Genomic DNA, 25,643 nt, shown 5'->3' with positions numbered 1-25,643 from the left:
TTTCTCTTCCGGCAGCGTCACACCGCTCTCTTCCAGCCACGTCCGGAGCAGCGACGCCTACCTGCTTTTCTACGAGCTGGCCAGCCCGTCTTCGCGCATGTAGCTTCCGTGCACCCACCTTCTGCCCTGCCCCGGTGGAGGGAAAGGAAGCCTGGATCATGAAGGAGACACCCAGAACAATGGTGCTTCTTGAGGGATTTTTCTAAGATGGGTTTTTTCTTCTTTCTTTTTTTTTCTTAAAAAAAACAAAACAAAAAACCGAAAAAAGGGGGAGAAAGAGAGTCCTAATAAAGCGTTGACTTATGATGCCGACTTTTACGGAAGGCCTGACTCCTGCTTAGGGGGCTTAGGCCGAAGAGTCGCTCAGTCCAGCAACGGGCCTCACAGACTCCGGGGACGAAACCACCAACGGGGACAGCTCCTGTCTCCAAAAATCCCTTCCTGCTGTTAGGGGTGGCTTTGCATTTTTTTTCTTCTTTCTCTCTCTCTCTCTTTTATTCTCTTTTGCACTCTTCTCTGTCTCTTTTTTTAAACTCCTCTCTTTTGGTGTGTAATAAACCATGAACAGCCGCTCTTCTGGGGCAGGAACCTGTCTGTCCCATTTTATCTGCACAACCTTTTCTCTTCCAAACACTCCCCCTTGCCGGCCTATCGAGCAGGCGTCTGAGCGGCGCTTCTGGGAGACGGGAGCCGCCACCTTCCCAACTTTGGACAACCATCTTTTCTTGTCGGCGTCCGATGGCACCACCTGGAGAGGACCGCTGAGCACCGCAGCTTAGAAACGGATGAAAAATTGCACTACGATTCTGGGCCAGCGTTTCCGCACAAACGGCTGTGCGCGCGCCAGGGGAGACCCCCCTGCTTCCAACCTGGCAAACAGGAGGGCTCGTTCGCGGCTTTGGCTGTCTTCCTCTACTGGACCGGTGTGCGTTTCACAGAGGGCAGCTTCAAGGGCAGCGTCGTAGCTCCGTTCTGAACGCGCCACGGGCGCGGCAGCTTGATTTCTAACTGGAGCCGAGGATCCGGAACGGCCGTCCTCGCGCCCCCTTCGAACATAAGGGGTTTTGTTTTGTTTTTCAACAAACTTTGTCCTAAAAACGACAACTTCTGACTGGAATTTAGGGACTCGGACGAAGTGGATGTGGGGGGGAGGGTGGATGAATTTTTTTTAACAGTTTCCTTTCACAACAGTGCCTTAAATCCTTTGGGGAAGACGTGTGCAAAAGGGACAAAGATGCTCGTTGGAAGAGGACTAGGGGCAAACGCCTTCCTGCTTCCCTCACAGACAGGCATGCACCAACCTTCAGGTGCCCCTCACTGCTGCCGTGGGGACAAAGTCAGACCCATTCAGAAATGCGTCTGGCAATTGGCCTTTGGCCAAGCACTAGGGGTCACCGTCTTCCCAGCGCCACATTGCCTGGGATTGCTTTTGCGTTCGGCTCTCTAAGGTAACGAGGCCCCGCTCCATGCTGTGTGTGGGGGGGAGCAGCGGCTTCTCCGTCCGACTCCACTTCCCCAGCAGAGGTGAAGGAACCGAGCCAGCTTGCAATCAGCTGACGAACGTCAGTTGCCTTATTTCACCTCTCGTCTCCGCGATTCCCTTCACGCACAAGCGCGGAGCCTTTGGACGCCTGTCCAGGACGTTCGGCAGCGTCCTGGACAGGCTGAAGCCCCGCACGGGACCGCGAACCCATTTGTGACAGGCAGTAGTTCAACAGGTGTGGCTGTTGTTCCCACTGCTACATTTTACGAAGTGAAGGGGGGCAGAAGGGGGGGAATCCACAATGGTGACTAATTTGTTCCCTCGTTACGAAGCTGCCAACAGCCCAGAGCCCCGCTCAGGCAACCAAGGAGGCAAACTGAGCCCCTCAGCCTCAAATAAAGCAGACACCTCAGTGAGCGTTCAATTATTTCCGCTTCCTGAGTTGAATGCAAAAATCCCATCTTTTACAGAGTGGGCAGCGGGGGCTAAAACATCCCTGGAGCAGCTGGGCCAATGCGTGCCCCCCTCCCTAGGTGCTCCAAAGGGGCCACCTTGGCTCAGCTCGTTCCTGGCCGTCCTCTAGGGCACCATCCCCTCCGGTATTTTCCCTGTAAATTAAAAGCCCGGTCCCACCCCCTTTCCCTGTGAAACCCACCCCCGGAGTCCCTTCAGTGGCTTCGGAGGAGAAAGTCCTCTTTTGGCCTCTTCACGGTTTCCACTCCACTTTCTTTGTAGCTGGGGGGCTAGGGAGGACCCCCAGCGGGTCACGCGAGACGTCCAGGGTTTGCAAGAGGAGAGGGGGCCCATCTCAGTGTTTTTTTCTGTTTGATTGAACGGCTTGTTTACTGTGTAAGCAAGGATCGGAGGGAGACTTGTACAGAAATAAAAAGAGCTCGACAAACTCTTCCCTGGGTTCCACGTGCATCCTTGTCTATGTGCTTAGGCCTTTGACGCACTGTTCATTCATTTTTCTGGCATTTTTTAATGTCTGAGTTGTGGCCTGCTGAGTGACAGGAAGATCTCATGCACACACACACACACAAGATCTGTGAATAACAAACCGGTGGCACCTTTAAAAATGTACTGTTTTCTGTGGTATAAATATTTGTGAGTCCAAACCCACTTCCTCAGATGCGTGAAGTGTTATCCTCACCAGGCAGGTATAGATACACGTATCCCACATACACAAAGGATAAACAGAAGAGATGGGGGAGACAGGAAGAATCAAACTGGCTTACAGTCACCTTCCCTTCCCCCCCCCATAACAGACACCCTGTGACGTAGGTGGGGTTGAGAGAGCTCTAAGAGAGCTGTGACTAGCCCAAGGTCACCCAGCTGGCTTCATGTGGAGGAGCAGGGAAACAAATCCAGTTCACCAGATTAGCGTCCCCCGCTCATATGGAGGAGTGGGGAATCAAACCCGGCTCGCCAGATCAGAGTCCACTGCTCCAAACCACCGCTCTTAACCACTACATGATGCTGGGAAAAAGTTGGCATCTGGGTCTGCTGGATGACTCGTTGGTGGGAAGCTGTTTTAGATTAAGGGTGAGGGTGCAGGGTGTATAAGGGCCTGTGAAAGAGAAATCTCCTTATCCCGGAGAGGCTGTAGATAGATTGTTGATGATGCTATTGAACTAGTTAAAGTTCTGAGCCGGGGCTGAGAGCCGGTGGTGGTCTGTCTTTGGGTCTGTCTTATAGTAGGCTGGCTCTGGGTTCCAGTCTAGCTTTGTTGATCTGTTCTTTTCTTTCACTAAGTGGGGGCTTCAGCCCAAAGCCCGTTTGCTTAAGGTGAGAGTCCTTGTCCGATTGCTCGGGGCAAATGCAGTGCATGACTCTAGCCTAGGGATTTTATGTGTTTCAGATGGCAGGTGGAAGCATACAGGTATGTTTGGTGGCTGGTGGGTTTTTTAGATAACATGGCACGCCTGCATCCATTGCATAGTTTCGCAGTGGCATCCAAGAAATGTACATGGATTAGTCTGTGCTGAGGCTGTTGTTGGGATTACAATTGTTTATATCCTGGTCGAATCTGAAGAGGAAGAGGAGGTTTTATATGCCGACTTTCTCTCCCACTTAAGGAAGAATCAAACCGGCTTACAATCACCTTCCCTTCCCCTCCCCACTACAGACAACCTGTGGGTAGGTGGGGCTGAGAGAGCTCTAAGAGGGCTGTGACTAGCCCAAGGTCACCCAGCTGGCTTCATGTGTAGGAGTGGAAAAACCAACCCGGTTCACCAGATTAGCCTGTGCCGTTCATGTGGGGGAGTGGGGAATCAAACCCGGTTCTCCAGATCAGAGCCCACCGCTCCAAACCACCGCTCTTAACTGCTACACCATGCTGGCTCTCATACTTTGGTTGAGAGCTTCCTTCCCATGCATCCAGGCAATGAAAATGTCATCAGTAAATCTTAAATACAGGGAAGGTATTGATGGTCAGGATTGGAGGAAGTGTTGCTATAAATCAGCCAGGAAAAGGTTTGCATACGGCAATACCATATGGATGCCCCTGGCTGTGCCGTTCATCTGAAGGCATAAGCTTTTGTCATATTTGAAGTAGTTGTGTGTACTAAGTGCCGTCAAATCACTTCCAATTTATGGCAACCCTATGAATGAATGTACTCCAAAACGTGTTATCATTCACAGCCTTGCTCAGCGTGAAACCCAGCGTGGTGTAGTGGTTAAGAGCGGTGGTTTGGAGCGGTGGACTCTGATCTGGAGAACTGGGTTTGATTCCCCACTCCTCCACATGAGCGGCGGAGGCTAATCTGGAGAACTGGGTTGGTTTCCCCACTCCTCCACATGAAGCCAGCTGGGTGACCTTGGGCTAGTCACAGCTCTCTTAGAGCTCTCTCAACCCCACCTACCTCACAGGGTGTCTGTTGTGGGGAGGGGGAGGGAAGGTGGCCCTCATAACCATTGAGTTTGACACCCCTGTTTTGAAGGGATTAAATCCCTTTATTTAGAGAGGCTGGAGTTGGCGTTTGCAGAGAAAGTTAAGAACTTGGTCAGAATTTACGTAGCTTGGGGCGGCTCTTTGCTGGCCTTCGTGGAAGGATTCCCTGAGGCACTTTCTAAGACCCTGAGGGAATGAGCCACTGGTCTCCTGAGCAGCCTCTCCAAAACCCACTTTCCCAACCCGCCAGTGCCTACAAGTCAGTTCTACAGCCCAAGTCCTTCCCTCTTTCCCCACAGGGCTGGTATTCAAACAATGACCTCTTTCTCCCCTTCTTCAAGAACGCGGAAAAGAGATTTTGCATTAAGAGACTTCAGGAATGTACATGACTTAGCCACAGTGCTCGGAAAACTCTCGCCCAGATGCTTACATGTTAAAATGCAATTCCAACAGGAGCCGTGACATTTTTAAAACAAGGATGTAATCGAGGGGGGAAGCAGAAGGGAGATTCGATTAAAGCACCTTGGAAATACAGTGTTTTATGGAGCCAAAGAAGGAGCAAAGACTGAAAAAAAACACTCCTAGAGAGCCCTCACCACCCGGCATGCACCGTTATGGGCACTGCACGCGGCTTGCTGCTGTCAGGTGGTGCCACTTTGGAAAAGATGCTCCAACCCCTTCTCTCTGAAAGAGGCAGGGGAAAGAGGAGGGAAGGGCCGTAGCTCAGAGGTAGAGCATCTCTGCTTGGCATGCAGAAAGTCCCAGGTTCAATCCCCGGCATCTCCAGTTAAAGGGACCAGGCAAGCAGGTGATGTGACAGACTTTTGCCTGAGACCCTGGAGAGCCGCTGCCAGTCTGAGTAGACAGTACTGACTTTGATGGACCAAGGGTCTGATTCGGTATAAGGCAGCTTCGTGTGTTCATGTGAGGATGGCTGGGGGGAGGGCAAAGAAAGGAAGAGTCTGTAAGGTTGCCATCTCCAGGTTGGGAAATTTCTGGACACTTAGGGGCACCTTGCAAATGACTCCGGCTCCCACTACCTACTTCCAAAGTTTCTGGGAACACCAGGGAAGGAACAAAAGCGAGAGTTTGGCGATGCTGTGCCTTTAAGGCTGGCTTTGGCAACGCCAGGCTCTTTGACCTCCGTGTCCTCAGCTGAGTTGGATTAAGAAGTAAGAGGAAAGTTGGTGGCTTTAATGCTTGCAAATTCCTCGGTTTCCCAGGGGCCTGCAAGGGACGGCCTCTTGTCCCGCAGAATGTGATGGGGAACAGTCTTTGCTGGCAGAGGTAGCGGGTGCCCTGGGTTCGACTCCTCCATCGGGCTCTCTGGGTCAGAAGATCGAGGCTGGGGGAGAGTCCCGGCTCTTGCCTCAGAAAGGGGCCCTCTGCTGTCCCCTCGTAGCCAATCTGGTGAGAATTGGGGCTGCCCCCCACTGCAAGCCTGATGCCACAGGAGGTGGGGGGATGCAGCGGCTTAGGCAGGGCAACTATCTTGGCGACGTTCCGCGCTTCCTCTCCCCCGGCCATGAAGGACTACGCTGAGATCATCCTCTATCCTGACACGCTGGATCGGAGCAAGGTAAGAGCGAGATGAGGGGGTCGAATCAGTGTTGCAGGAAGCGCATATGCGCCAGTGGTCCAGGATAACTCATGACTGAAGAAGAAGAAGAAGAAGAAGAAGAGTTGGTTTTTATATGTTGACTTTCTCTACCACTTAAGGCAGAATCAAACCGGCTTACAATCGCCTTCCCTTCCCCTCCCCACCCCACAACAGACACCCTGTGAGGTAGGTGGGGCGGAGAGAGCTGTGACTAGCCCAAGGTCACCCAGCTGGCTTCGTGTGTAGGAGTGGGGAAAACCCAGTTCACCAGATTAGCCTCCCCCGCTCATGTGGAGGAGTGGAGAATCATGATCAGAGTCCACCACTCCAAACCACCACTCTTAACCACTACACCACGCTGGCTCTCCTGATTGAGCACCTGACCCTGTTAAATAATTTCAGAGAGTAGCCATGTTAGCTAGCAGTAGAACAGCAAGATTCAAGTCCAGTAGCACTCTAGAGACCAACAAGATTTGCAGGGCCGGAGGATGAGCTTTCTTGCCCTGACCTGGATGGCCCAGGCTAGCCCGATCTCATCGGATCTTGGAAGCTAAGCAAGGTCACCTGAGCCTTGGGTCTGAATACCTATGCCCCAACTCTCCCCTGGGATAGACTACTCAGAGCTAAGGAAGCTCTACTGAGGATTAAGGATTCCGTCACCATTTCGTATCCATGCAATTTCAGGATTTGGAACAGGACATGTTTCCCTGATGTTTTCCCCACACGGATGTGTCTGGGGAAACCTTTGGAAATAACAGGATGACACAGTGTATTGTTTCTGTACATTTCTACACCTGTCTATATATTTTCATCCCACCCAACAACCCAAGGTGTTTAGGGTGGTTGGTATACACTGTCTTTCCATCCTTGTTTTATATTCGCAACGCTCCGATGAAGTAGGCTTGGATGAGAGATAGTGGTCCAAGGTTGCCCAGGGAGCTTCATATCCAAGTGGGAATCTGAACCCAGGGCCTCCCAAGTAATAGCCTGTCTGACACTCTAACCTCTACCCCACACCGGTGTCCTTTAAAGCTTCCTGCCTAACACATAAGCTGGCCATGATGTAGTGTTCACAGCTATGGGTGGGTGCAACTAACAGGGAAGTTACCAGTTCAGATCTCAGAGCATGGCTTCAAGCAAAACATTGTGGTCTCAGTCTTACCTTCATCATCTGCAAGATGGGCATAATAACAGCTGATCCACCATGCAGGGGTGCTGTAAGGATTACTGGGTGTGGAGTGCTTTGAACGCTTCAAATGTGCTGTGCAAATGCTATTTAATAGCTCGATTTTTCACCTCAGGTATAGCAGAGAGTAATATGTCAACGCATCATTACATTTTGGAACTCCCTGCCCCAGGATGTGGTGATGGCTGCCAGCTTGGAAGGCTTGAAGAGGGGAATGGACATGTTCATGGAGGAGAGGTCTATTCATGGCTATTAATAAAAATGGATGCTAGTCATGATGCACACCTATTCTCTCCAGGATCAGAGGAGCATGCCTATTATATTAGGTGCTGTGAAACACAGGCAGGATAATGCTGCTGCAGTCGTCTTGTTTGTGGGCTTCCTAGAGGCCCCTGGTTGGCCACTGTGTGAACAGACTGCTGGACTTGTTGGACCTGGGTCTGATCCATCTTATGTCTATGGCCATTTATGCTTGGTAATTAGCAGCGCTTTCCAGGCTGAATTGCCGCACATATTTTTTTTTTAATTTTTCACACTGAAACTTCATTCAGGAAGTGACTGCAAGCCTGCTGCATACCGGCTTCGCATTTCTTAAGAGCCCCTTTAACTCGACCTTTTGTATTTGCTCTGCCCCACACTGAAGCATCTACTGAAAGAACCATGAAAAATCACAAATGTGACTTAGCTATACAAACTACCATTGCCAACGCCTATGCAAATGAAGGAGCAGGCAAGCAGTGTGTGTGTGTGTGTGTCTATGTGTGGTGGAATTTCTCCTTTTGCATCGAGACTGTGAATAGGCATTTTAAAGGTCGCATTTTTAAAAAGAGCTTTGAGAGAGCATCAAAATTGACCCTGCATAAATGGCCCTTATGTTCTTATATTAGTCATCAGCAATTGGGTTAATTGGAGCAATTCTCACTTTGTTCAATTCTCACTCCTAAAAATAATCCCAATTATCCCATTGTGAAAATATACTAGCGTGTTCCTTCCCTGTAGGAACTCTGGGTGTCAGAGTCTGAACATCCACTCTGCAGAGTAGGGAAGACCACGGTGATGCTCTGAAATCCACCGGCCCCACCTCAGTTTTTTCTCCAAGGCCAGGGCCGAGAGTTTAATGCCAACCTTCTTGCTTGCCAGCCAGAGATTGTACACTTTTAAAAAAAATCTGAGCTGTAATTCCATGCTCAGGCTTGCATATCAAAAAATGCTTAGACTTCTGGTTTTTAAAAATTGGCAATTCCTGAGGCTGTTTGTACCAGCTTCTCCCAAATCTCCAGGAATTTCCCAAGTCAGTTGGCAACCCTGTTTGAAGCCGACACGTCAATCAGCCACGCTCAGTTCTTCACCCAGCATCACGAAATGTCTTCCCCGTTCGCCTGCACCACGGCATGACTCACCCCGTCTGGTTTTCTCGCAGGAAAATGCCAGCTCTCCTCTATCCCTGCCGCGCTTTTTGCTGACTGAGTTTTCCAACCCCGTCTTCGAGGTGGAGGCCGAGGCACCGTCTCTGAGTCGTCCAGCTGGGGAGGACAGAAGCAGTGTCAAGCTGACCGCCAACGGCTTTGGTATCACCCTGGGGGGTGGGGAAAGATGATAGGGAGAGGGTAGCTAAGACATGCTTGTGCTCCTCTGGGTTTGGAGACTTGAGAGCAGGAGGGAAGAAAAGGGAGGGGGGGAAAGGATAGTTTCAGAGGCTCAAATGTTAAACGTGGCCAGGGGTACCCCATAGCAGAGCGTACACCTTGCATGAAGAAGGTTCCAAGTCCAATTCCCACCATACCAGGTGTTGGGGAAGACATTTCTCTGCCTGGAGATCTGCTGCCAGTCAGAGCAGACAGTACCAAACAGGACGGACCCGTGGGCAGAATCAATGTGAAGCAGCTTCTCCTATCACCACCCTTTGGCCCTGTGTAGAGAGCCCAGGTTACCGTTTTCCAGGCAGGATATAGGGGCCGTATGAAATTTGGTGTGAGTTCCAAGCAACAGCAGCACAGGGAGCTGCTGCCTACAGCTCGGTGGCTGCATGGTGTCCATTAGGGTTGCCAATCTCCAGGTGGTGGCTGGAGATCTCCCACTATTACAACTGATCTTCAGCCGACAGATCAGTTCCCCTGGGGAAATTGGCCACTTTGGCAACTGGACTCTATGGCATTGAATTCACTCCCCTCTCCAAACCCGGCTCCACCCCCAAAATCTCCAGGTATTCCCAAACCTGGAGCTGGCAACCCTAGTGTCCATGTAGGGTTGCCAACCTCCAGGTGGTGACTGGAGATCTCCCGCTATTGCAACGGATCTCCAGGAGACAGAGATCAGTTCACCTGAAGAAAATGGCCACTTTGGAAGATGGACATTATGGCATTATATCCCAATGAAGTCCTGTCCCCTCCAAACCCTGCCCACTTCAGCCTCCACCCCAAAATCTCCAGGTATTTCCCATCCCAGATCTGGCAACGCTATGTCCAAGAAGAAGGCCCCAATTATGATTCCTGGCAATTCCAAGGAACTCTGGTAGCAGGCGTTTGGAGGTCCTGGAGAGTTGATGCCAATCTCTCTTGCACACACATGAAGCTGCTATCCATCCATCAAAGTTAGTATTGTCTACTCAGACTGGCAGCAGCTCTCCAGGGTCTCAGGCTGACGTGTTTCACATCACCTACTTGCCTGGTCCCTTTAACTGGAGATGCTGAGGATTGAACCTGGGACCTTCTGCATGCCAAGCAGAGGCTCTTCCACCGAGCCATGGCCCCATCCCAAGTTAGAGGGGACAATATGAAGCTAGATGGAGGAAAGGTTGGGTGGGAGGCAAGGCTGCTTGATAGGGTTGCCATCTCTGGGTTGGGAAATACACAGAGATTTTCAGGGCGGAGCCTGATGAGTTTGGGGTTTGGGGAGGTGAGGGACTTCAGTGGGGTATAATGCCATAGAATACACTTTCCAAAGCGGCCTTTTTTGCTATCAGCTGGAGATCAGGTGTGATAGCGGGAGATCTCCAGCTAGTACCTGGAGGTTAGAGCCCTACCACTTGATATATTCCTGTGACTGGACTGTGACCCTTGCTTCTCCATCCCCAGCTCAACAGGTCCGGGACGTGGCCAGCAGGAAGTTCAAGCCGGACTGCCAATTCTCCTGGTTCTGCGTGGCCATCCTCAGCATGGTACTCCTGGTACTTCTGGCCTTGATGGTGGGCATCGTCGTCCTCTCCAGTAAGTGCCCAGCATAGACACTCGGTCCACACAGATGGATCCAGGAGTCTCAAAACTGTCCCTGCATCAAGGGTAGGGTTGCCAACTGCAGGTTTGGACATTCCTGGAGATTTGTGGGTGGAGCCTGAGGAAGGACCTCAGCAGGTATAATGCCATGGAGTCCACCCTCCAAAGCCCCCATTTTGTCCAGGGGAACTGATCTCTTCACTCTGGAGATCAGTCGTAATTCTGGGAGATTCCAAGGCCCACTCTGTGGCACTGAAGTCTCTCCCCTCCCCAAACCCTGCCCTCCTCCGGCCCCAAAATCTCCAGGTATTTCCCAACCAGGAGCTGGCAGCCCTGCTCATGAGATAGTATGAACAAAATGAGACTGTAGGTACATGAAGCCGCCTTCTCCTGAGTCAGACCCTTGTAAGGTGGCCAAGTCCCATTTGGCAAATACCTGGAGATGTGGGGGTAGAGTCTGGAGAGGGACCTCGGCAGGATATAATACCATACAGTCCATCATCCAAAGCAGCCATTTTCTTCAGGGGGAACTGATCTCTGTCGTCTGGGCCCATCATCCTTGAGATCGGCTAGTGACCATCCTTGGATCATGAGCACCTGCTCTTGATGATGTGACATTACACATTGATTGCATAATATTATACGTGCACCAGCGCTGAACACAGCTTTGTGGTATATGCGAGTTACGGCGACTGAAGAAACCTTCGAGTGAAATGGACTATTAGCAGCATGCCTGTCTTGCCAATCGCAATTTGTACTTGAGATCTGTTGCTGTGTTGCAGTTTTTGTACTGTGATACCCTTTGTGAATTTGTTTATTAACATAAGCATGTATAAACTTCATATCTTGTAGTAACAACTTCATTGTTATGCAATGGTTGCATAAGTTAGCAACCTTTAGAAGAATTGTCTGCAACAATATACTGTTATAGCAAGTTCACTATTTGTGGATTTTTGGATGTGTAATGACAATTCTACTTTGTAACCTGTAATACTTATGTTGTTTAGCCATAGTTCTAGGGTCTTCATAGTTTGAGACACTCACCTGGGTTTAGCCACAGTGCTACACTTTTGCCTACGTGGAGGTTGGCAACCCTAAATCCTTGGTCTATCAAAGTCTGTCTTGTCATCTCAGACTGGCCGTGGCTGCTCCTCTTCATCATGCAGGAGTTAGCAAAATGCTGGGCCCATCATGGGTTGGGGACAGGGTTGCCAGCTCCAGGTTGAGAAATACCCTGAGATTTTGGGGGTGGAGCCTGAGGAGGGCGGGATTTGGAGAGGGGAGGGACTTCAATGCCATAGAGTCCAGTTGCCAAAGAGGCCATTTTCTCCAGGTGAACTGATCTCTGTCACCTGGAGATCAGTTGTAATAGCGGGAGGTCTCCAGCCACCACCTGGAGTAGGGTTGCCAACCTCCAGATAGTAGCTGACGATCTCCTGCTATTACAACTGATCTCCAGCTGATAGAGTTCAGTTCACCTGGAGAAAATGGCCGCTTTGGCAACTGGACTCTGTGGCATTGAAGTCCCTCCCCTCCCAAACTCCGCCTTCCTCAGGCTCCACCCCATAAACCTCCCACCGGTGGCGAAGAGGGATCTGGCAACCCTAACAGGGAGGTTGGCAACCCTAGTTGGGGATGAGTTCAGTGCCAGAGTGGTCAAGACCATCCCTGGCTGTGGTTGCCTCCTCTCTCCCAAAGGTGGAAGGAGGAACCCAGAGATCGGTTTGGCCTCCTTAAATGAATGTGAGGATCTGCACATTCACAGTGTCCGAGTGAGTGTTGAGAACAGAACTCTGGCTGGCTGGCAGAGATGGCTGCTGCTTCACACATGGAGGAGCAGAGACGGAAGGCAGGAGAACGGACTGCCTGACTTCAGAATGGCAGATCCCAGCTTTGGACATCGCTTGTAGGGTAAAAAAGTTCTTCCTTCTGGGAGACCTCAGGTTTCTTGCCCTCTCAGTTTCCTGTATGTGTGAACTTGGCCTCAGAGTCACCTTTCTAGCATCGATATTCACATTCCTCCACTTCTGGATTCTTTTCCCATGGAAGCAGAGCTGAAATCCTCTCACCGGTCCAGACTCGCACCTGGGGCATCTTTCGCTCTCCCCATCTCCAACGCTACCTCAGCTCCCTCCCTGGACTCCACTGCTGCATTGTCCCAAGGAAACCCACCCCAAGTCATGACACTGGCACCTTGTGAGTACCAAACAGCTGTCGAATCTGCATTGTTGTGCTTGAAAAGTGAACACATGAAGCTGCCTTATACTGATTCAGACCCTTGGCCAAGTATTGTCTACTCAAACTGGCAGCAGCTCTCAGACTGAGGTCTTTCACATCACCTGCAACCTGCTCCCTTTAACTGGAGATGCCGGGGATTGAACCTGAGACCTTCTGCATGCCAAGCAGATGCTCTTCCACTGAGCCCCAGCCCCAGCTAAGTCACTCATTCTCTTTGGATGCTTGCTTTCTGGAAGATGCAGTTCTGAAATGATATCTCCCAGAAGGATCATACGCCCAGGCTCAGAGAAGCCATGTCCATAAAATAAGGTTGCCATCCTCTGGGTGGGGTGTGATCTCCCCGAATTGCAACCAGAGGCCCGTTCCCCTGGAGAAAATGGCTGCTTTGGAGGGTGGACTGTATAGCACTGTACCCTGCTGAGGTCCTTCCCCTCCCAAGGCTCCATGTCCAAAACTCCAGAAATTTCCCACCGAAGTTGGCAACCCTACTGTATAACCATTCTCTTAGAAAAGGCCCAATAAGAAAGGGACTGATTCCGCACAAGGGTTTCCCCCCATCGTGATCATGCTACTTTAGCTCAGTTCACACTTGCAACTCATTGTGCTCATTTGCAAAAGTGCTGTGCCCCTAGACCCTAGGTCTTTTTCTAAGGAAGGGCTTTTCTCCTCTCCTCTCTCTGGGGCACACATTGCTCATGTTGAGAGATGCCTTCCTTGTGAATCCAGAATTTTGAACTCAAAATAATGACTATATTCTCACCCACTTTTCAGCCCCAGTTGTGGCTTGCCCCCACTTAAAATGTATAAATAAAAATATAGGAAAAATCTGATTTAGCAGTACATTAAGACATTGTGACCAAATTTCCAAATGCCATTTTTCTTTGTTGGTATGCAGATGGCTGCAGCTGTTTAGCTTTTGTCCTTCCTCTGTTGCTGAGTCCACAAGGTGTTTCTTTTTGTCTCCCTTTGCAGCATGTGGGGGAATCCTGCAGGGCCCCAAGGGCTTCTTCAGCTCCCCCAATTACCCTGCCCCCTACCCCCCCAATATCCTGTGCACATGGCATATCCAAGGGACGCAGGGGACCCTGATCCAGCTGAAAGTGGAGACGCTGGACATAGAAAATTCTGTCTCCTGCTTATATGACCGGCTGGAGATATACAGTGAGCAGGATTCTGCCTCTTTACCGGACGGGACTTCAAGGTAAGGAACCGCCTGCTTGTCTGTTAACACTCATGAGTAGGTCTGATGAGAGAGGAAAGAATGTTGAGGGAATAGGGTGTTGCACCAGGTTGCATCGGACAGCCAGTGGGGCATAGTGGTTAGAGTGTTGGACTAGGATCTGGGAGACTCAGGTTCAAATCCCAACTCTGACATAAATTCCAACCCTGGACAACACTGGACCAATCATTCTCTCTCTCAGCCTCAGCCACGTTACAAGGTTGTTATGTGGAATTTTAACCAGGTATTGTCTTTTTAAAATCTATGTAATATTTTATCCCATGCATAGATGATCTTTTATCTCATGTATAGATCTTTATGTATAGGAAGAAAATAGATTCCTTTGAAATGTGGTGTTGGAGGAGAGTGTTACGGATACCATGGACTGCCAAAAAAACAAATCAGTGGGTTATAGATCAAATCAAGCCTGAACTGACCCTAGAAGCTAAAATGACTAAACTGAGGCTATCGTATTTTGGTCACATTATGAGAAGGCAAGAGTCACTAAAAAAGACAGTCATGCTAGGAAAAGTTGAGGGCAGCAGGAAAAGAGGAAGACCCAAGAAGAGATGGACTGACTCAATAAAGGAAGCCACAGCCCTCAATTTGCAAGATCTGAGCAGGGCTGTCAGATTGCACATTTTGGAGGACTTTCATTCATTGGGTCGCCATGAGTCGGAAGCGACTTGACGGCACTTAACACACACACACATAGATCTTTTATCTCATGTAATCTTTTATCTCACGTATAGATAATAGTACTAACTTGGGGAAGGGAGACTCCTGAGTTTGTTAAGGGAAGGGCAGAGAAAAAATGTACTAGACAGGCAGACAGATGGGCAGACAGATTGACCTCGGGTTGCCAACTCAGGACTGGGAAATTCCTGGGGATTTGGAGGTGGAGCCTGAGGAGGGGAGAGACCAAAGTAGAGTATAATGCTGTACAGTCCATTCTCCAAAGCAGCCATTTTCTCTGGGGGAACAGATCTCTGTTGTCTGGAGATCAGTTGTAATTAGGGTTGCCAACCTCCAAGTACTAGCTGGAGATCTCAGCTTTAAAAGGGGATTAGATAGATTCATGGAGGAGAGGTCTATCAGTTGCTAGGCCACTAGCCATGGTGACTAAAGAGAACCTCCATGTTCAGAGGCAGTCAGCCTCTGAATCCCAGTGCCAGGAGGCAACAGCAAGGGAATACAAAGGCCTCTGTGCCCTGTTGTTGGCCCTCTAGAGGAACTGGTTGACCGCTGTGTGAGAGAGGATGCTGGACTAGATGGACCACTGGTCTGATCCAGCAGAGCTTTTCTTATGACGGCCTCGGCCTCTATGCCCTGTTGCTGGACCTCTAGAGGAACGTGGGGGGGGGGGGCTGTGTGAGACAGGATGCTGGACTAGATGGACCACTGGTCTGATCCAACGGGGCTCTTCTGATGTTCTTATGGCTTCTGCAGGTTCTGTGGCCAAGAGGCCCCTGCAACTATCAACACCAACTCTAGCTGGGTGCAGGTCACCTTCATCTCCCACGGCATCACAACGGCCTCAGGCTTCACAGCCTGGTATCGAGCTGTGGCACCAAATGAAAGTAAGTGCACCCAATGGTTGGGGGACGGCAGAAAGGAACAACTATCCCAGCATGCAAATCGAAATCCTTCCAAATGAGACCTGACGTAGAGTAGTTAAGAGCAGTGGTTTGGAGCAGTGGACTCTAATCTGGTGAACTGGGTTGGTTTCCCCACTCCTACACATGAAGTCAGCTGGGTGACCTTGGAAGTAGGGTTGCCAGATCCAGGTTAGGAAACTCCTAGAGATTTGGGGATGGAGCCTGGGTAGGGTTACCAGGTCCCTCTTTGCCACTGGTGGGAGGCTTTTGGGGCGAAGCCTGAGGAGGGCGGGGTTTGGGAGGGGAGGGACTTCAATGCCATAGAGTTCAATTGCCAAAGCGGCCATTTTTATCCAGGTGATCTGATCTCTATTGGCTGGAGATCAGTTGAATTAGCAGGAGATCTCCTGCTACTGCCTGGCAGTTGCCAACCCTAAGCCTAGGGAGGACAGGGACCTCAGTGGGGTACAATGTTGTAACATTTCCCCCACCAATGCATCAATTTTCTCGAGGGGAACTGTAGTCTGGAGATAAACTGTAATTCCAGGAGATCCCGAGGTCCCTCCTGGAGGCTGGCAACCCTAGTTTCAAGTTGGCTTGAACTCTTAGCTTCTCCTCCTCCCAGGTACTCGAAGGGCTGTCATATAGAGGATGGTGCCGAGTTGTTTTCTGTTGCCCCAGAAGGTTGGACCAGAACCAATGGGTTGAAATTAAATCAAAAGAGTTTCAGTCTAGACATTAGGAAGAATTTTCTAACCGTTAGAGCGGTTCCTCCATGGAACAGGCTTCCTCGGGAGGTGGTAAACTCTCCTTCCCTGGAGATTTTCAAGAAGAGGCTAAATGTCCATCTGTCAGCAGTGCTGATTCTATGACGTTGGGCAGTTCATGGGAGAGAGGACATTTTGGCCATCTTCTGGGCATGGAGTAGGGGTCACTGGAAGTGTGGGAGGGAGGCAGTTGTGAATTTCCTGCACTGTGCAGGGGGTTGGACTAGATGACCCTGGTGGTCCCTTCCAACTCTGTGATTCTATTATTCTATTCCTTTGTTCTAGAGAACTGTTCCTGGGGTGAACTTCTCTGTGACAGCGGACTCTGCCTCCTCCCGGCCTTGGTGTGCGACGGTCTCTACAACTGCATTGACAGGAGCGACGAAGCCAACTGCAGCAAACACAATGGTGCGTTTACATGGTTAAGGCAAGAGACCCATCTTGCAATGGGGCTCTGCAAGAATGAGGATGGGGCAGGGAGGCCTTCCTGACAAGGCGGGGCTACAACATTTCAGGAGTGGGGGATTTCCCCTCCTCGGTCAGTTTCCATGGAGGGGTTGACAGAATAGTGATGCTCTTGGGGGGGGGGGGCAGGGTCTAGTCGCAGCCTGAAAAAAATGGTCAGCCATGGGTCCTACACATAAAGCCAGCTGGGTGACCTTGGGCAAGTCACAGCTCTGTTAAGAGCTCTCTCAGCCCCACCTACCTCACAGGGAGTCTGTTGTGGGGAGGGGAAGAGAAGGTGATTGTAAGCCAGTTTGATTCTGCCTTAAGTGGAAGAGAAAGTCGGCATATAAAAACTTCTTCTTCTTCTTCCCCTCTAAGCTAATAGCCACTAACAGGGAACTTTTTTAAAGCCAGAGAATTTCCAGCTCTCAAAACAAGCTCCCATTCTTCAAATAGAAATTGCTATGTTCAAAACCCTAATGTGTTTTAATTATCGTTTTAAAAATTATTCTTTAAAATGATTATCCTTCCAGGGGCGGATGGCCCCACCAACAGCCCTGGGTAGGGCTGCCAACTCCAGGTTGGGACATTCCAGGAGATTTGAGGATAGCACCTGGGGAAGGTGGGGTTTGGGGGAGGGGAGGGACCTCAACAGGGTATAATGCCATAGAGTCTCCCCTTCCAAAGCAGCCATCATCTCCAGGGGAAGCGATCTTGCTAGTCTTGAGATGTTGTAGCTCCAGGAGAATTTTAGGCCCCACCTGGAGGTTGGCAACCTTACAGTCCTCCTTCCATTTAGGTTTGTAGTTGTGGGCCCATGCAACTCCCCTTAGGGAGATGGATTTGGCTTAGGATGCCAACTCCAGGCTGAGAGATTCTTGGAGGTTTGCTGATGAAGCCGAGGAAGGCAGGGTTTGGGGAGGGGAGGGATCTCAGTGGGGTATAATGCCATAGAGTCCACCAAAGCAGCCTGGTTGGACACTGTGTGAACAGACTGCTGGACTTGACAGACCTTGGTCTGATCCAGCAGGGCTTTTCTTATGGAGGATGTGGCTATCCATGGCTACTAGTCAAAATGGCTACTAGTCACGATGCACACCTATTCTCTCCAGGATCGGAGGAGCAGGCCCGTTATATTAGGTGCTGTGGAACACAGGCAAAATGCTACAGTTGTCTTGCTTGTGGGCTTCCTGGAGGCACCTGGTTGGCCCCTGTGTGAACAGACTGCTGGGCTTGATGGGCCTCGGTCTGATCCAGCAGGGCCTTTCTTAGGTTCTTAGCCACTTTCTCTAGGGGTGCTGCTCTGGAGATCAGTTGTAATTCCAGGAGAGCTCCAGGCCACACATGGAGATTGGCAACCCTAAGTCTTCCCTCTGCTCCTAATGCAAGCCTGTTCGTTTCAGGGGGGTGATGTGTCTGTCTCCTTGCAGAATGTGGCGGGACCCTGACTAGCTTGGAAGGCCGGTTCTTCAGCCCCAATCACCCGCAACAGTACCCAAACTTGCAGGTGAGTGACAGCTGATATCTGATCATGAACTGGAGGTGGGAATCTCATGAAGCTAGCCTGAGGGAGCACAGCTGGCAATTTCCCAAGTCCTGCAGCTGTTTCCAGTGGTTTTGCAAGGATTGACGCAGGCTTGGTTACAGAGAGACTAAAAATGGTTCTGATCTTTTATTCTATTAGGGCATTTGCATACTGGTAGGTAAAGGGGTGGGAGGGAAGGCAGCATGATACAGCCCGATCTCGTCAGATCTCAGAAGCTAAGCAGGGTCAGCCCTGGTTAGTATTTGGATGGGAGACCACCAAGGAATACCAGGGTTGCTATGCAGAGGAAGGCACTGGCAAACTACCTCTGTTACTGTCTTGCCTTGAAAACCCCAAAAGGGGTCGCCATAAGTCGGCTGCAACTTGACGGCACTTCACACACACACACAGGTAAAGGGGGTAGGTTAAGGTCTTGCCCTCCCTGGATGTCCTAGGCTAGCCCAATTTCGTCAGATCTCAGAAACTAAGCAGGTTCAAACCTGGTTAGTACTTGGATGGGAGACCACCCAGGAAGTCCAGGGTTACTATGCAGAGGCAGGCAATGGCAAACCACCTCTGTCTGTCTCTTGACCTGACTTGGATGGCCCAGGCTAGCCCGATCTCATCAGATCTCGGAAGCTAAGCAGGGTCAACCCTAGTAAGTACTTGGATGGGAGACCACCGGGGAAGCCCAGGGTTGCTACGCAGAGGCAGGCACCGGCAAACCACCTCTGTTCATCTCTTGCCTTGGAAACCTTACGAGGTTGCCATATGGACTGCCACTTTACACATGCATACAGGTATAGGGTACCAGCATCTTTCTTCCCAGTTTGGCAGGGCATGGCAGAAGAACAGTGGCTGCCAGCTTCTCTGCTGAGCTGTTTTGGAGCTGCCCACAGACGACCAGGCCTTGCCACTGGTAGACCAAACAGGGTCGCCGCTTCACCTTTCTTCTTCAGCTCTGCCACTGGCATATCTCGGTGCCCGTGGGCCACGTGATCGACCTGCAGTTCCACAACTTCAGCCTGGAGCCGCAGAAGGACTGCATATTTGACTTTGTGGAAGTGTTCGACAGTGCGGGAATGGGACGAGCCAGCGTCATAGGCAGGTAGGGCCGCTTCCTGGTCTGGAAAATGCTTGGAGATTCAGCCCTTCTTCAAACTGGTGCAGCTTCCAGAGTTGTAACCCTGCCCCTGCTCCGGTTCCCAGGTGTTTTCACAGCAGGTGGTGTCGATGGAGAGTCAGATGTCAGAATGAGCTTTCAGTAGAGAGTCGGGGCACTTGAAATGGAGAGGGGAGGGACTTCAATGCCATAGAGTCCAATGGCCAAACAGGCCATTTTCTCCAGGGCAACCAGTCCGTCGCCTGGAGATCAGTTGTAATAGCGGGAGATCTCCATCCACCACCTGGAGGTTGGCGACCCTATTCATAGGGTCATTAAGAGTCCGAAGCAACTTGATGGCACTTGACACCCACACTTCTTTTCCTTTCAAAAAGCAGACACGTTTCCCTTCTTTCTTCTGCAGATTCTGCGGCTCAGAGATACCGCCAGTTCTGACCTCCTCGCAACATGTCATGACGGTCCTGTTTGTGACAGATGAAGGAATGGTGGATGATGGGTTTTTTGCCACCTACCGTGCCCACAATGCCACGGAAAGTAGGTGATGACATTAGGCCTTTGCCTCCTACTGGCAAAGGTATAATGAGCCGGCTGGCCGGCTCTCTCCTGTGTTTTGGCTGCCTTCTCCTCGCTTACGTTCCCCCTCCACCCTCCCTTCTCTCTCTCCCCACCCCTAGGGTTGCCAACCTCCAGGTAGTAGCTGCAGATCTCCTGCTATTACAACTGATCTCCAGCCGATAGAGATCAGTTCACCTGAAGAAAATGGCTGCTTTGGCAATTGGACTCTATGGCATTGAAGTCCCTCCCCTCCCCAAATCCTACCCTCTTTAGGCTCTGCCCCCCAAATCTCCAGGTATTTCCCAACTTGGAGTTGGCAACCCTACTCTCTCTCCACTTCAAAAGGAGATGCCAAAGAGCCAGCTCCCTAGAAACCCTCCTCTCCTAGGCCTAGTTCAGTGCTGGCTGGCTGTGAATACACACACTGCTGCCTGAAATGCACTTTGCTTATGTTCAGAAACATCCTTTCCTTTTAAAAAAAAATCGCTATTCGTTCCTTGTGGGTCCAGGGCTGACTTCCAGAATTCGAAAACAAGTCCCAGGGCTTTGCCTTGGCTCAGATTAAGCTCTGCCTCTGGGCAGATTGGCAAGAACTCGTTTTAACATTCTGTTATTAGCTATTGTTCATCATTATGATGGGCGGTGGTGGAAGCGCACAGGCGTGAATGGCTACACATTAAAGTGCCCTGCCATTCACACAATGCCACGGCTGAGCTGTGTTTTGGGTGGGTGCTTTCTCAGACAAGACAGCGATTTCAGCCTCGTTTCACTTGGGCCGGAATCCCAAGGACTGGGATGTCATAACTTTGTGTCTCAGTTTGCATCTGGGCAGCGCTGGAGGGCCCCTCTTGCCACGTTCCACTTTTGACTTCTTTCAGTGCTGGAGTTTTGAGCTGATCTGCGACCACAGAATTCAAAAAGGGGGTCGGCCCATGACCACCCCCCCCCCCGAGAGATGCATGTGTTTATTCACAAACTGTAGCTGCTCTGAGATTGCATACACGTTGACAATGAGGGGTTTTCTTTCTTTGTTTATTGCCATAATTATTGCTTAGTTCCTGATGCCAGAAAGACCTATCTATGACAAAGAAAATTCCCTAGCGGGACTGCAGCTCACAGTGAGGTTTGAGTTCTCATGCAAAAGTCAAACAAAAATAGAGGAAAGTTGTGTGGCCCTTGCGAACTGCTAAGCTGCTTTCCAGGGGGTTGAAATCTGCAGGTCTGGCAGGGTCCGGACACGTGGTTTACCTCCTGGGACACGGTGTTTGCATTCCTTTGAATTGTTTCCCGGGAAACAGCTTTCTGGGGCTCAAGTCACACTGTGGATCTGTGACTGGTTCTGCCGACCTGTACTTTTAACCTTCTGTGTACTTCTTCCATGAACACATCTGAGTTTTCACTCATGAAACTTTAAAACATAAAGGGCAAGCACTAGGTCATTATTGACCCATGAATAAATGAAGCTGCCTTATACTGAATCGGACCATCAAGGCCCATCAAAGTCAGCATTGTCTACTCAGACTGGCAGCGGCTCTCCAGGGTCTCAGGTTGAAGTCTTTCACATCACCTACTCGCCTAGTCCCTTTAACTGGCGATGCCGGGGATTGAACCTGAGACCTTCTGCATGCCACGCAGATGCTCTGCCACTGAGCCACAGCCCTTCCCACCAGCAGCAGGAGAAAGAACAACACTGGCCTGCTTTATAGGGCTGTTGAAATGATGGGGTGACATCACATCACAACATTTATACTAGGCAGACTATGTTTATGGGTTGGTTTGCCATTGCCTTCCCCAGTTGTCTACACTGTACCCCCTGCAAACTGGATGCTCATTTTACCGACCTCAGAAGGATGGAAGGCTGAGTCGACCTTGAGCCGGCTACCTGAAACCGACTTCTGTCGGGATTGAACTCAGGTCGTGAGCAGAGCTTTGACTGCAGTACTGCAGCTGACCACTCTGCACCATGAAACTTTAGGTGGGAATAAATGTTGGTCTTTCCAGCGTGGTATAGTGGTTAAGAACAGTGGTTTGGAGCGGTGGACTCTGATCTGGAGAACCGGGTTTGATTCCCCACTCCTCCACATGAGCCGAGGAGACTAATCTGGTGAACCGGATTTGTTTTCCCACTCCTACACATGAAGCCAGCTGGGTGACCTTGGGCTAGTCACAGCTCTCTTAGAGCTCTCTCAGCCCCTTCTTCTTCTATCACTGGCCTCTTATTTTATTTCACTCTGTGAATTTCATTCCTTTTTAAAACACATAAGTGGAGAACAGGTCTATCAGCAGCTGTTTTTGTTTTCTTTAAAGGATTAAGTGACAGGCTCTAGGTCATTCCGCAAATTCTGCAGCAGAGCTGGGAGAGGAAGCTGAGTCTGGATTTTCTGAGCCTGCCTTCCTTTAAGAAAAGTGGCTGTATGTAGCAGAGGTTGGGTCTGAGCATCTTTTCCCCTCTGATGCACAGCTAGCCGCCTGTTGTTCTTTCCTCTCCCTTGCACCTCCACACCCCAGAAACATGCAGTCCCTCCGAGTTCACCTGCGGGAACGGTGAGTGCCAGGCGCTGGAGCTGGTGTGTGACGGCTGGCGCGACTGCCCGGACGGAAGCGATGAATACAACTGCAGCGGCCTCGCCTACCCATCCATCGGTGAGTGGTTGTTCCCCAGGCAACTGGGCTCCTGCACTGGCTGCATGCCTACGTTGATGGTACGGATCAGAAAGTCCCTCTGTTTTGAATCTCATCCTCTGGGGAGCCTGCGTGGTGTACTGGTGAAAAATGGTGGTTTGGAGCAGTGATCTGGAGAACTGGGTTTGATTCCCCGCTCCTCCACATGAGTGGCGGAGGCTAATTTGTTGGTATCCCCACTCCGCCTCATGAAGCCAGCTGGGTGACCTTGGGCTAGTCACACTCTCTCAGCCCCACCTACCTCACAGGGTGTCTGTTGTAGGGAGGGGAGGGGAAGGTGATTGTAAGCCGGTTTGATTCTTCCTTAAATGGTAGAGAAAGTTGGCATATAAAGACCAGCTCTTCTTCTTCTTCTCCTTCTGTTCCCACCCCTTGCAGAGTCCACCTGTGAGCCAATCATGGTGGAGATGTGTCTGGACCTCAGCTACAACACCACCTCCTTCCCCAACATCTGGCTGACCATCGCAGATCAGCAGGGGGCTGCCGAAGTGCTCCAGGATTACCAGGTGAGCCCGGCAGAAGCCGGGGAAGAGGAAGGTGACGGGTGTTGGCCTGTTTTGGAGGCGGGAGGCCTGTAAGGAGAGGGCTTCTTGATGGCCAGACAGTGCAAGAGTCTTCTTTGGTGGTCTCCCATCCAAGTGCTAACCTTGCTTAGCTTCCGAGCTCTGAATGAATTTGGGCTAGTCAGGATTACTAAGGCTGCTGCATACTAGATCTAGGATTACAGACCTCTGAAACGAGCATGTAATATTAAATGATTCAGAATGCACTTACAATGCAGAAAAACGGGATTACGTCATTAGATACGATGCAGAAGAATGGGATTACATCAGTAGAAAATAATGCAGAGACAGCAGCATAATGCCTACAGCAAACAGCAGGGTTAGCAGAAGTTGTGCGGGATTTTTGAGACCTGTGAATTCCTCTGAAGTGGCGAAGATGGATGATCTTTTTGCTTGTGGGTTCTGTTCCCACCCTGCCAAGGTTCCAGGTCTGTATTTGGCAGTACCCGACACAGCCCTTCTCTCTCTTGCTCATTTTTTCAGGTGCTGGAGGACCTCTCCTGCTACCCGTACCTGCGTTCCCTAATCTGCAGCCTCTTTGTGCCCAAATGTACCCCTGACGGGGGCATCCTCCAGCTGTGCCGCTCCGTCTGCCTGGAAGCGGAACTGTACTGCCAGCAATCCCTCAGCCTACTGGGCATCCCGTGGCCTTTGAACTGTAACATCCTGCCCAATTCCGACAACCCTTTGGAGTGCTTCACGCCATGAGGGGGCTGCTCCAGTAGTCGTGGGGAGGGGGGCTTTGTGAGCTTGGCTGTGAGATTCTGCAGGCCTAGGGTTGCCAGGTCCCTTGTTGCCACTGGCAGGAGGCTTTTGGGGCGGAGCCTGAGAAGGGAACTTCAATGCCATAGAGTCCAATGGCCATAGTGGCCATTTTCTCCAGGTGAACTGATCTCTATCGGCTGGAGATCACTTGTAATAGTAGGAGATCTCCAGCTAGTACCTGGAGGTTGGCAACCCTAGCAGGGCCAAATGCCCTCTGCGGTTCCCCAGGCCCAAGAGGGGGCTTGGATTCTACTCAAGTCACAATCCACTTTAGGGGAACCGCTCCTGAACATTTCTGTAAAGAACTGACAGGGTGGAGCCTCTAGTATGGTTGCCAGCTCAAGGTTTGCAAATTCCTGGAGATTTGGAGAGGGGGTGGGAGGGACCTCAGCAGGATATAATGTCCTAGATTCCCCCCTCCAAAGCAGCCATTTTCTCCAGGGAAACTGATCTCTGTTGCCTGGAGACTAGTTGCAATGCCAGGAGATCCCCCAGGCCTCTCCTGGAGGTTAGCAACCATATTCGTAAGGGGAATGTGGGGGTGCTGGTAAGTTTCAAGCATCAAAACTGCATGGCACCCCATAGTAATTTAAGGATGCAATGTTTGATGCATTAAAAACTGTCAGTCAATTAAAAAGCTGCCCCAGATTCATTGGGTAACAGGTTTATTTTAAAAGAGGGGACCTGCAAGGAATTTGTGGGGGGGGGGATATCAACTGGGAAATTCTCCCTCCCGTGTTGCAACAGCCCAAGATGACTGAGCAGTTTCCAATTCCTTCCATCAGTCCTGGTCCTTGGCGGTCTAATACAGCTGTAGCACAACAACAGTGGCTACGGAGGATTTAGGGCTAGAAGAACAGGAAGTGACCCATCTAGGTGTGAGCAGTGCAGTGCACAATAGGATTACCAACTCCAGGATGTGAAATTCCTGGAGATGTGGGGTGCCTGGGTAGGGCAAGGAGGGTCAAAATTACCCCCACACATACATGCTGGGGGTTTATTTTGGAGCTCCACCAAGCACGGCCCAGGTCGGAGCGCTGCATTGGCAGACCCTTTTGTGTATTTTAGACAAGGCTGAAAAAGAGTTGGTTTTTATATGCCGACTTTCTCTACCACATAAGGGAGACTCAAACCGGCTTACAATCCCCTTCCCTTCCCCTCCCCACAGCAGACACCCTGTGTGGTAGATGGGGCTGAGAGAGCTCATAACAGAACTGTGACTAGCCCAAGGTCACCCAGCTGGATTCATGTTGTAGGAGTGGGGAAACAAATCCGGTTCACCAGATTAGGCTGCGCCACTCATGTGGAGGAGTGGGGAATCAAGCCCGGTTCTCCAGATCAGACTCCACCGCTCTTAACCACTGCACCACGCTGGCTGCTCACAACATTACTCAAAAACCACCAAGAGCATCTGAGATAAAACCATACCAAGCTTGGGGAGGTGAGGAGGGGGGAATCCTGCAGCAGCCAACAAAAAAGAACCAATAGCCAACTGGAACAAAACAGCAATCAATAACTTAATTTAAAAAAAACACCTGGCTCCTAGAATTTACACTAGGAGCCAGGGTGTTTTTTCTCCCTGATTAAGTTAATGAATTCCCTTCCGAAGAGATGGAATGCATCTGTCATGGCTCTTCTGGCAAGAGCCCAGCTGGTGCGTACAGATGTATCGTGCAGCACTGAGTTCCTGGAGGCCCTTAGCCAGACTCCAGGTGTGGGGACACAGGTGTGCATGTCTCCTCAGTGAAAAATCTCTCTGCCTGTAGAAAAGTAACCTAGCCTAGCCT

At 50.6% G+C, this 25,643-nt stretch overlaps 2 protein-coding genes across 4 annotated transcripts in view; both read left to right on the top strand.

Annotated features, from left to right (window-relative positions):
- The window catches only part of USP2 (ubiquitin specific peptidase 2), a 78,638-nt gene extending 78,535 nt beyond the window's left edge, over positions 1-103 (top strand). For all 3 annotated transcript variants that reach the window (XM_056860726.1, XM_056860725.1, XM_056860727.1), the window contains one exon: positions 16-103. In XM_056860726.1, coding sequence (XP_056716704.1) covers positions 16-103 — 88 coding nt within the window. The remainder of the gene's footprint in view (positions 1-15) is intronic.
- A 5,719-nt stretch (positions 104-5,822) lies between these two features.
- MFRP (membrane frizzled-related protein) lies at positions 5,823-23,799 on the top strand. The gene is made up of 13 exons (XM_056860856.1): positions 5,823-5,955; positions 8,583-8,730; positions 10,237-10,368; positions 12,427-12,570; positions 13,585-13,813; positions 15,281-15,411; positions 16,482-16,604; positions 18,074-18,150; positions 19,128-19,276; positions 19,695-19,825; positions 22,355-22,489; positions 22,907-23,034; positions 23,575-23,799. The coding sequence occupies exons 1-13, from the start codon at positions 5,902-5,904 to the stop codon at positions 23,797-23,799; spliced, it is 1,806 nt and encodes a 601-aa protein (XP_056716834.1). The 5' UTR covers positions 5,823-5,901.
- The last annotated feature ends 1,844 nt before the right edge of the window (positions 23,800-25,643 follow it).

This window comes from Euleptes europaea, chromosome 14 (assembly GCF_029931775.1).
Source record: "Euleptes europaea isolate rEulEur1 chromosome 14, rEulEur1.hap1, whole genome shotgun sequence".
Classification (NCBI taxonomy): domain Eukaryota; kingdom Metazoa; phylum Chordata; class Lepidosauria; order Squamata; family Sphaerodactylidae; genus Euleptes; species Euleptes europaea.
Note: the sequence above shows the minus strand (reverse complement) of the source record. Positions and strands in the feature narration are given on the sequence as shown.

Coding starts and splice junctions, on each gene's coding strand:
- MFRP (XM_056860856.1), top strand. CDS start 5,902: ATGAAGGACTACGCTGAGATCATCCTCTATCCTGACACGCTGGATCGG. Junction 12,571..13,584: donor AGTCATGACACTGGCACCTT/GTGAGTACCAAA, acceptor CTCCCTTTGCAG/CATGTGGGGGAATCCTGCAG. Junction 19,277..19,694: donor CGAGCCAGCGTCATAGGCAG/GTAGGGCCGCTT, acceptor TTTCTTCTGCAG/ATTCTGCGGCTCAGAGATAC.